This window comes from Euleptes europaea, chromosome 8 (genome assembly GCF_029931775.1).
Source record: "Euleptes europaea isolate rEulEur1 chromosome 8, rEulEur1.hap1, whole genome shotgun sequence".
Classification (NCBI taxonomy): domain Eukaryota; kingdom Metazoa; phylum Chordata; class Lepidosauria; order Squamata; family Sphaerodactylidae; genus Euleptes; species Euleptes europaea.
In genome coordinates, this window is record NC_079319.1 from 78,345,255 (window position 1) to 78,357,315 (window position 12,061).

The 12,061-nt window shown below is 43.5% G+C and overlaps 1 protein-coding gene across 4 annotated transcripts in view; it reads left to right on the forward strand.

Moving 5' to 3' along the window:
• The window catches only part of PHACTR1 (phosphatase and actin regulator 1), a 373,767-nt gene that overhangs the window by 332,544 nt on the left and 29,162 nt on the right, over window positions 1-12,061 (forward strand). For all 4 annotated transcript variants that reach the window (XM_056854193.1, XM_056854194.1, XM_056854195.1 and 1 more), the window contains 2 exons: window positions 6,728-6,783; window positions 9,638-9,699. In XM_056854193.1, coding sequence (XP_056710171.1) covers window positions 6,728-6,783; window positions 9,638-9,699 — 118 coding nt within the window. The remainder of the gene's footprint in view (window positions 1-6,727; window positions 6,784-9,637; window positions 9,700-12,061) is intronic.

A 12,061-nucleotide genomic window follows, 5' to 3' on the forward strand; every position in this document is an offset into this window, starting at 1 on the left:
GCTGTGCAGATTTGAAAAAAAAACACATTGCTTTGCAAGCAGATGCCACAAGAATCTTCACTGTGTGACTGAAGATAAGCTGCAGCAGCAATTTTGTGGTTGGTTTCACCTCCTTTGGCAGGTATTTTGTGGCTGCGCCCACCACACTCTCAGAATTCCAAAAGTGGCCACGGGCTTAAGAAGGCTGGAGACCTCTGATCACAAACCTGCTCAGGTTATAAAAGTATTAACTCACTGAGTGATAAAAATTCAGATTTTGTAGATGTTCCTATCAACATTTCTTGACATAGCACAATATATACTTTTAGTTAACACAGCCTTATTTGGTCAAGGCAAAATCATTGTTTTCAAAGGTCCCATAATTCAAGATTGCTTAATGCTGATAGTTGAAGAAGCCTGACATCCCATAAGGATAGTTACAGGGGTTTCCATTTTCTCAGTACACGTTTATGGGAAGAGTGACAAAACAGAGCTGCATAAATTATTGTGAATAATTAGCCATATGGTCAAAGTTACTATACATTTATCCTTTCCTTTATTAACAATATGCTCCTTTGACTGGAGAGCTTGAGCCATATAAACTTATCCAAAGGGGAAGGAATCTAGTCTTGTGCATGGGATGTTCGTTTGCAGGATAGTGGTTACATAAATTCTACAACTGTAATTTTATGCATGTTTCAAACAAGAAATTTTCCAATAAAAATTTAATAACATTTCCTCTGCAAATGATGGGCCAATCCTAAGCAGAGATGCACCCTTCTGAGCCCACTGAGTTGAATGGGATTGGAAGGGTTAACAGTTTAGGATGGCTGTTTTGGTGTTCAATAAATCAAACTGGGCCTTAGCATGGTGATTGATTCTATCAGTTGTGTATTAAAGATCTGCAAGATTTTGTTTGGTATAATGCAAAATAATAAATAACATTTTTTTCCCTTCTCTGTGATGGGCTCTTCTAGAGATGATAGTAGGCAAACCTCCGGATCCTCTGGATCCAGGCTGCTGGTTGACATGAATAGAGAGGTAGTTGAGAAGCACCTGGTTGCATTGGATGAGTACAAATCCTCTGGGCCAGATGGTATGCACCCAAGAGTGCTCAAAGAACTTTCTAGAGAGCTTGCAGAGGCTTTGTCCATCATCCCCCAGACTTCTTGGAGGACGGGAGATGTGCCACAAGCTTGGAGGAGGGCAAACGTTACCCCAATTTTCAAAATAGGGAGGAAGGATGATCCAGGAAACTATAGGCTAGTCAGTTTGACCTCTGGAAGTTTGACTAGGAAAGATACTGGAGCAGATCTTAAAGAGCATCTGAAGGACAACTTCATGATCCAGGGAAGTCAGCATGGATTTGTCCCCAACAGGTCCTGCCAGACCAACCTCGTTTCCTTCTTTGATCGAGTGACACGCTTACTGGATTGAGGGAATGCAGTTGATGTTGTTTACCTGGATTTCAGTAAGGCTTTTGACAGGGTTCCCCATGATGTTCTGATTGTAAACTAGAGGACTGTGGACTGGACCCTAGGATAGTTAGGTGGATAGGGAACTAGTTGCAGAACCCCACTCAAAGAGTTGTTGTCAATGGAATTTCATCTGAATGGAGGTAGGTGTCCAGTGGGGTGCCACAGGGTTCGGTTCTGGGCCCAGTACTTTTCAATATTTGTATAAAAGATCTGGATGAGGGTGTGGAGGGACTACTCATTAAAATTGCAGATGATACCAAATTGGGAGGAGCAGCAAACACACCAGAAAATAGAGTTAGAATTCAACGAGATCTGAACACACTGGGAAAGTGGGCAATTCTGAACAAGATGCAATTCAGCAAGGATAAGTGCTGAGTTCTACATCTGGGTAACAAAAATGAGGGACATGAATAATGGATGGAGGATACACTTCTGGGTAGCAATGTGTGTGACCAAGATCTTAGGGTATCGGTGGACCATAAGTTAAATATGAGCAGCCAGTGTGATGCAGCAACAAAAAAAGCAAATGCGATCTTGGGGTGCATCAACAGAGGCATAACATCCAAATCACAAGATGTCATAGTTTCGCTGTACACAGCATTGGTCAGGCTGCACCTGGAGTATTGTGTGCAGTTCTGGAGGCCTCACTTCAAAAAGGATGTGGATAGAATGGAGGGGGTACACAAGGATGATCAGGGGCCTGGAGACTAAGCCCTATGAGGCAAGGCTGAGGGAGGTGGGAATGCTTAGTCTGGAGAAGAGGAGGTTGAGGGGGGACATGATTGCTCTCTTTAAGTATTTGAAGGGCTGTCACTTAGAGGAGGACAGGGAGCTGTTCTTGTTGGCAGCAGAGGATAGGATTCACAATAATGGGTTTAAATTGTGGGCGGAGAGGTACTGGCTGGATATTAGGGAATTTTTTTTTTTTTGCAGTAAGAGTTCGACAGTGGAATCAGCTACCTACAGGGGTGGTAAGCTCCCCCTCAGTGGCAGTCTTTAAGCAGAGGCTGGACAAACACTTGTTAGGGATGCTCTAGGCTGATCCTGCATTAAGCAGGGGGTTGGACTAGATGGCCTGTATGACCCCTTCCAACTCTATCAGCCAATTCCTGAGGATGGCGCCTGGATGCCGCGGAGCTGCACAGTGCTTCTCCGACGCCACAGCCTCTCTGGGATCTAAATCCCAGAAGAGAAATGCGGCACCAGTGTGTGTGTGTGGGGGGGGGCATATCCAGGAGGGGGAGTTCTGTGACTGGATCACCCTTAATTCAAAGCTGCTGGAAGAGACCTTGAACCAAGACAACAAAATGGTGCCTGGGGAGAGGCTGTTTCAACCAGGGGTGTCAAACATAAGGCTTTAGAAGGCCAACACCTTGAGAGCTTTTATCCAGCCTGTGAGCCAGCCAAGGCAGCCACCCCTCTCCCACTCTCGATCTGGGCTGGTGAGGCATGGCCCGGTCCAACCAAGTTACATTTATGTCATATCTGGCCTTTGTAACAATTGAGTTTGACACCCCTGGTTTAAACCTTTTCCTCAGACTCTTTTAAAAAATCTAAATCAAACTCTAAAAGCAGTTATTATCCCTGCAGTGCAAAAACACAGGCATGACACCGCTACTCATATATTTTCTCTTGAGAGGCCAATATCAGCTTCAAGGGAACTATTTAAATCAGGAAATCAGCATGTGGGGGACAGGGATAAAATAATCGCTTCACCAGTCTTCCTTGGATCGCCCTACAGCTGCCTTTCATGTTTGAAAATGTGTGAGTTCACATCGCTCTCCTAGCCTGCTGCCTAGTTTGACCCTGCATTTCTTTGAATAAAGCAAACTAACAAATCACTGCTTAATTTGAGCATCATCAGTTCACAGGTGTGTTTACAGCAGAACCATCTTAATCTCTGTAGCTAAAAAAGAAGTAATTGAAGCAATCCAGAATTCAGAATGTTACACAAAGAGCTCCATTTACAGCTTTTCCTTTCTTCTTTGTTACTGTGCACACAGATGTTTGAGCAACATGATAAAACTGAAAACTACTAATTATATTTGTTTCAAGATAATTTCACTGAAGTTACATTTCAATCTGATTTACTCGGCTGCAGTCTTTCTAAGTGGTGAGAGCCAGTTTGATCCCTGAACGGCATCATAATGACTATGGGACAGGGGGAGAAATATTTGTAAGTCCACTCTTCTCTCAACAGCAGGGAGTTTCTGGAGCAGCCATTATGTAGGGTCAGTTTCCTTGTAAAGAGAGAGCACAGGTGCCTTGCCCCACTGTTCATGGTATTGGCTTATTTCTTTGGGGAGCACATAAGTAGCCAGACAAACAGGTCTTTAAAGCATCATGTGTTCCACCAAGACTCAAAAAGCATCAGTTGATGACCCCAAAGTTCCTTATTCTAGACACTAGAAAACTCAAAGCACAATTGCATCTCCCAAATGTGTCTCCATCCCATATCTGAGTGTGTGTTTTGTGTTCTTGCCCAGTGGCCTCCATTCATCAATACGTATTGAAGAAATGTCTAGCCGTCAAAAGCTGTTCGGCAAACATCTTCAGCTACCTCCAGAAACTGTTAGTTCACCATCAGTGCTCATTATCAAGAAGTCTCTTCACTTGACGAACTACAACAGCAATTCCATTACAATATATTTTTAAATCCATAATATTATTTGTAGTCTCTAATCTTTTATAAATTTCACTACAAAAAAAAAAAACTTGCTGGAGCATATTAGCAACCCAACAGGTTGGATCAGGTTTACCTTCAGGATGAAAATATGCCCATCATGATTCCTGGCAATAGCCTGTAGGCGGAGCTTCAGAATATCATCTCTTAGCCAGTTGTGCTGTGACTTGTTGGGGATAGGGGCATGCCTGGAAACATGCAGGATTTATTACTTGCCTTTTCTATTCCACAAAACTAATGCTAAATTCTAAACTTTGCTGTTCTACCATGTAGGTGCCTCATAAGGATGCCAGCTGATGTACCAGCATTTCATTGGAACAAATGTCTTCCTCACATTTGATATTCTCCGTAAACTGGCCAATAGCTGGCTGCTTCAAAAAAATTAATTTTATTTCATTTTGTTTTCTTCTTTTAACCCACCCTTTGTCTCCAAGTAGGTAAAAATTGCCTTCCATTGTCTTCTCACAACAGACCTGTGAGGTAAGTTATGCGGAGAGAGAGAGTGACTGGCCCAAAGAGAGAGCCAGCATGCTGTAGTGGACAGAGTGCCAGACTACCATCCTGGGAGACCCAGGTTCAAATCTCTACTCTGGTATGGATGCTTCCTGCATTACTTTGGGCCAGTCACTCTGTCTCATCCTAACCTATCTCACATAGTTGTTGTTGTGAGAAAATGGAGAAGAATTAGTTCCATGCCACTGTGAATCTGCACTGGGAAGAAAAGTGGGATATAAATGCAAAATGCATGCAAAGTCATCCATTGGGCTTCACGGCTGAAGGGGACTGGTTAAATAATCAAATGTAGTTTCTATCCTTAAATATAATTTCTGTCCAGATACTCTCCTGCACCAACTTGTCTGAGATTTGTCAGGAAAAGCAACCCTTTCTAATTCTGTCCACAACTGACTTGTCCTAAACCCCATAATTTGCTCTTTTCCTAGACCTTAAATAACCAGATTCTACGGTTTCACCATATAGTTTAGGAGGAATGTGCAGTGACCTCCATGGAAAAATGCTTAAGGCAGGGAAGGCCATCTGCTACCCAATAGGGATACCAGGCAACAACAAATACTGACACAACTAGTGAAACATCAAAGTGTATTCAGTGCATTTAAAAGTGAAGGAGGACTAACAAAATATTTACAAATATTTACAAATAAATTCCAATAGTCCACAGAGGTACATTGATCCAAAGATAGCTGTATAAGCTAGTTACATGAACTCAGCAAAAATTGTAGATAAATAGTAGTAAGTAGGAAGAATTGTGAAGGTTCAGGGCTGCTAGTTGCCTGTTACTGTACTGCAGGCACCATTGCTAGCAATACTTCTGCACAAGGCCCATTGGAATGAATGGGGAAAAGCGACAGTCCTGGCTGTTGTGCTTCTGCTATTCATTCTAATGGAGTTTTTATGGAAGAAATTCTTGGTGGACCAGGCCTGGGAGGATAAGCTTGACAGCTGAATTCTGAGCATCTCTGAATGGCTGCACATGGCCCGAAGGGGAAAATGTTACTGCTGCAATAGAAGCCACAGACTAAAACCCCTGTCGGCATGAGCAGGAACAGAGTTGGCACCAACAGCATTCACTGTGGTGTAGTGGTTAAAAGCGGTGGTTTGGAGCGGTGGAGTCTGATCTGGAGAACAGGGTTTGATTCCCCACTCCTCCACCTGAGTGGCGAAGGCTAATCTGGTGAACTGGATTTGTTTCCCCACTCCTACACATGAAGCCAGCTGGGTGACCTTGGGCTAGTCACATTCTCTCAGGTTCACCTACCTCACAGGGTGTCTGTTGTGGGGAGGGGAAGGGAAGGTGATTGTAAGCCGGTTTGAGTCTCCCTTAAGTGGTAGAGAAAGTCGGCATATAAAAACCAACTCTTCTTCTTCTACTACTTCTGATGCCATCTCCATGACCACCTTTATTTCTATAGCACCTCTTTTTTTCCTTTTATGTTTTTATGTTCTAGGTGGCGCTTGCCTTCCAATCGCTTTATGCACCACATATTTTATTTGCTGTGGCTAAATGATACCGACGCTGGCAGGAGACCAAATTCAGTGACCTCTGCTTTATCATAATCAAACTCAGTAAAGACTTTCAGGGGAGGCAGCGAGGATTTAAGGAGGCTAATAAGAGTCATTATTGTTCTGGGCAAGATCACCATTCCTAGCTGTTGCTTTTTCTAGATTGTTAGCCACCTTTGTTTTCACAGCCTTTTTAGACAATTAGGGTACACTTTGGAGTCTCTAACAAGCATAGGGAAGAGGGGATGCAGAGCTACGCTTGTCATTCTTATAAAAATCAGGAAGCAGGAAGGAAATTAAGCAGACATCTGCATCATCTAACTCTCAGCTGATTAGCCTGAGGTAGTGATGGAAGAGGCATGTCTAATTACTATAGAGCATGTTTGGTTTCCCCTTGACTGGGAATAAAGTACTAGTGCAAGTTATGCTCTGTATTATCAGGACACGCTATATACTCAGGAACAATGTCATCTTCTCTGTTTCGGTGCTGTGGGGCAAAGAGCATCTCCTGAGCATATGTTGTAGAACATGACATGGTCCAAAAATTAATCCTAGGCTTTTTCCGCAGACGACTGAGCCAGAGGCCGACTGCGGAAGAACTGGAGCAGAGGAACATTCTGAAACGTAAGTAGCTGCAAGCTACAACTAGACGGCTGGGGGAGCACGAAAAGAGGGGGACGTTCCTGAAATGCAAAATTTCCAGGGAAGCCGGAGCAGAGCAAATCCCATCCAGCCTTTTTAATGCCCCGTTGTTATCTGCAACAGATTAAAACTGCCATTATATAATGCATGCACATAACCAACATCAGCATTTTTGCCACGGTGGTTCAGTGAGAACATATTTCGGTCGCAAGTAATCATTCAAGAAAATCCTAATTAATGCCTATTTGTTTATTCTTTAATTTCAATTTTGCAGCACAATTAATGAGGTGTTTCCACATAGGGATGGGAATTGATGCTGCAATTGTTCCCCCAGCAGTAGCAACACACACACCCTGCACCACTAATTGACAATTAAATTTTGTTATATATAGCCATTTTGTTGCAGAGATATGTCTTTCACCTTATATCTCTGCTACATATTTACTTGTTTTTTAAAATAAAAGCTGGAAATTCAGAGAACCTGTCACACATATAGTTATAATGCGTATTGCTATAATGATATTCAATTGCTGATGTAAAAAAAAAAAAACCTCCTTAGAGATGTGGGGAGGAAATTGCTGCTTTTGGAAAAATGGCTGCCGTGTGGGTGGGACCAGGAAAATCTAAACTTTCCCACCTACACAGCAACCATCCAGGTCTAAATCCACTGGAGTCAATGGAAGTAACTCTGCTTAGGATGTCACCATTAAATGCAAGTTAAAATAATAACACATTAAAAATATAACAAAATTTCAGTATTTTTGATTTATCATCTCTGCCGGGCCCGGCAGTTTGTGCCTTACCTCTCCTGCCCTGAATTAGCCATGGTGATCCATGCAACAGTCACCTCCAGATTAGACTACTGTAACTCACTCTACATAGGGCTGCCCTTGAGACTGACCCGAAAACTGCAGCTGGTACAGAATGTCACTGCTAGGCTCTGACAACTGCACTGGCTACAGCTGTAACATCGGATCAGGTTTAAGGTGCTGGTTTTAAACTTTAAAGGCTTAATACGGTCTGGGACCTTTGTATCTGCGGGACCACCTCTCCTGCTATGTGCTCCAGAGAACACTTTGTTCAGCCAGTAATAACCTCCTAGTTGTCCCTGGGCCAAAGAGTGTGCAACTGGCCTTGACCAGGGCCAGGGCTTTCTCTGCTCTGGCCCCTGCCTTTCTAATGAGACCAGGCCCCTGTGGGACCTTATAGAGTTCTGCAGGGCCTGCTAGAATTGGTTTTATAGGGCAATATTATATTTAAAATGTTTTAAACTGAAGGAAATACGTTTTAAATGTGTTGAGCACCGCCCTGAGCCCGACATTTGCTGGGGAGGGTGGGACATAAATATAATAAAATAAATAAACATGGCCATACAAAAATGTACTAATGGTGGAATCCTAAGCCCATTGGCTTTCATCAATTTAGAAGGGTGTAACTACTGTACTAAGGTTTGCATTGTAAATATAATTTGGAGCCTAGCTGAGGGAAAGTTCACTGAAACCAAGTTGGTCTTTGCAATTATTGACTGCTAACTAGAGAAGGTGCTGTGTGTACCCTGATAGCACCAAGGGAGATTATTCCGCAGGGTGAGAGCAATCATAGAGAACACCAAAGGTCTCTGGAGGATAATCGCACTTCCTGATAGAAGGGCACTTCCAACAAAAATTATACAGAGAGAGCTGGTAGTTTAAGTATGAAGGTCCCATGTTGCGGCGTGCTTTAAAGATTGAAAGCTTCATTACTCCAAAAAATAGGGGGGGAATCACTTTGGAGCAACAACTGACCATAGCCCTGTACATTTCTGTCTGGAGTGGGCAGACCCCCATGGTTGGAGCTGCCCCTGGACTTACTCAGGCACTTCAGGATGCTCCCTTGGGAACCCACCGGTCGAGCATCAGGGAAGCCCTCCAGGACAGCAGCAGCAAAGAGAAATGCTGCAACAGCAGACACAGGATCGATCACAGCTGAACAGCTGCCAGCAGTTTAGCCCGCCCAGGGCAATGGGAGGAGAAAGAGGCTGCAGGTTACTCTGAGGTCTCACAAGACCCCTTGTTGTCACAAAACGTCCGGGGAATTGACTGAGGAGCATGTGCAGCCTGCGTTGAGTCTAGAACCCGCCACATGGAAAGCATGTTTGCTAGCACTGAGCTACAGCCCTTATTTCTTCGGTATCAGTGGGGATGGCTGCATGCTGGCCATATACAGTTATATCTAACTCAGGGAGTTATCTCACAGTTTGCAAAGTGTTACCATGGATGTGGGAGAAAAAATAAAGAAAAGAGGGGGGATCTCTCAGACCATAATCTTACAGCTGAGAGTGGAAAGCTGGAGTTCATGGGATCAAGTGCAATCGAGTTGCACGGATGGCCCATTACCACAAAACATCTTATATAGAGAGCACCTCCGGGGACTCATACCAAGAACTGTTCCATAAAAGCAAAATTTTACATCAGAATGCATCTTGAGCTGCTTGCTCTATCCACACTAGCAGTATCATTCTTCCTTCCCCCACAGCAAACAGACCCTTAGGCACAGTGGTAATGGTGGAGGAAGCCCTGACTTTCTGCCTCATTGCCGCTGTAAACTGAGCTATATTAAGGAATAAAATTTGTGCTGACACTTAGCCTGACCAGAAGGGATTTGGATGTTTTTATGCAGTGTACTAAGAAACACGTTTACTACAGGATGGCAGAAGTTCCTTGTTCCCTGGGTCCTTTTCTCTGCACCAGAAGAAGGCCTGAAATATTGATAGCCCCATCCTAACAGTTGCCAGCTTCTGTATTTTCTTCATGCCCTGTCGGTCTAACCAGTCTAGAACCTTGTAAATCTTTTCCAGCACGGAATGAACAAGAGGAGCAGGAAGAAAAAAGGGAGATAAAGAGAAGATTGACCCGTAAGGTGAGAGGCTGCTGTTATCTGTTCTTGGGGGGGCTTTTGGAGCTTCCAACTGGCCGTTTAATTCCTTGCCATTTTCATGGTTGGTGTGTGTGTTTGTATTGTTTCTTCTTCCAGAGCATGCTTTATAAAAACTGTATTCTTTGAAAGGAATACTTAAAGCAGCTCCTGAGGATATCCTACGGATGCCAGCCTCCAGGTGGGACCTGGGGACCCCCTGGAATTACAGCTCATCTCTAGTCTACAAGAGGTCAGTTCCCCTGAAGAAAATGGATGTTTTGGAGGGTGGACTTTATGGCATTGTACCCCAGTGAGGTCCCTGTCCTTTTCAGGCTCCATCCCCAAATCTCCAGGAGTTTCCCAACCTGGATTTGGTAACCCTGGGATATCCGTTCAAATGCTGAAGGAGATATTCCTGGAAGTAATGGGTGAAACTGGTTCTTGTAGGTTATCCGGGCTGTGTAACCGTGGTCTTGGTATTTTCTTTCCTGACGTTTCACCAGCAGCTGTGGCAGGCATCTTCAGAGGAGTAACACTGAAGGATAGTGTCTCTCAGTGTCAAGTGTGTAGGAAGAGTAATATATAGTCAGAAAGGGGTTGGGTTGAGCTGAATCATTGTCCTGCAAAAAGTATCAAAGGTAATGTGCTAATCATTGTCCTGTAAGTATCAAGATAATGTGCTAAGGAGGGTGTGGTATGTTAATATGGAACCATTGTATCCTGAAGTGATCCTGAAGTATCCTGAAGTATCCTGAAGTAATATGGATATTATCCTGAAGTAATATGGAACCATTGTAACCTGAAGTGATCTGAAGTCATCCGTAAAACAGACTTTCAGTTAGGTCACAAGGTCTACCGGAAACCAACTCACACAGATCGCTACTTACACAAAAACTCCAACCACCACCCCCGACAGAAAAGAGGAATAATCAAAACATTAATGGACCGTGCAAGACGGATCTGTGAACCACAGTTTCTCAAGGAAGAAACTAATCATCTAAATCACGCACTGCTAGCAAACGGCTATTCCAGAAATGAAATCCGAAGGGCCATTAAAACAAACAAAAATCAGAAAACTCAGGAAAAACAGTCTCCCATAGGAAAGGTATTCTTGCCATTTATTAAAGGAGTTACTGATAGGATGGAGAAACTTTTGAAAACACATAACCTACAAACTGTGTTTAAACCCACCAAGAAAATACAACTGATGCTACGATCAGCAAAAGACAAAAGAGACCCCCTCACCTCTGCAGGAGTATATCGTATACCTTGCAGCTGTGGACAAGTTTACATCGGGACAACAAAACACAGCATACAAACAAGGATAAAAGAACATGAAAGATACTGCAGACTTGGCCAACCTGAGAAATCAGCAGTGGCTGAACATGGACTGACACAAACAGGACACAGGGTCTTATTCCAAGACACTGAAAGACTGGACAATTCTACCAACTATTTTGTCAGATTGCACAGAGAAGCCAACTTTAACAGAAAAGAAGAGAGTTTAAGAATGAATAAAGCTTGGCTTCCTGTCCTGAAAACCTCCAGACTAACAAAGACAACATTCAACAATAGCCATGCAGATTAGCTTTGGATTTCACACATTAACAGATCACTTCAGGATACAATGGTTCCATATTAACATACCACACCCTCATTAGCACATTATCTTGATACTTACAGGACAATGATTAGCACATTACCTTTGATACTTTTTGCAGGACAATGATTCAGTTCAACCCAACCCCTTTCTGACTATATATTACTCTTCCTACGCACTTGACACTGAGAGACACTGTCCTTCAGTGTTATTCCTCTGAAGATGCCTGCCACAGCTGCTGGCGAAACGTCAGGAAAGAAAATACCAAGACCACGGATACACAGCCCGGATAACCTACAAGAACCAATGAACTCTGACCGTGAAAGCCTTCGACAATGGCTGAAACATTCAAATAAGTAAAAGAGGACCATGCACATCATGTTATCCCATCAGTCATGCAGGGTAACCTGCCAGAAGTTCAATAAACAGCTTAAGTCCTCAAAAATGGGTGAGGGGATATGTCACATGCCTGTCAGGTCACAATATACAACTCCTCTCTTTATAAAGCAAGACTATGCTAGGGAAGGGCCCTGACCTGGATGGCCCAGGCTAGCCTGATCTCGTCAGATCTCAGAAGCTAAGCAGGATCAGCCCTGGTTAGTACTTGGATGGGAGACCGCCAAGGAAGTCCAGGGTCGCTATGCAGAGGCAGGCAATGGCAAAACCACCTCTGAAAGTCTCTTGCCTTGAAAACCCTACTAGGGAATAACTTGCAGTTCAGTCGTGTTCTTTTTTTTTAACCTGTTCTTGGTTCAGATCAGCACG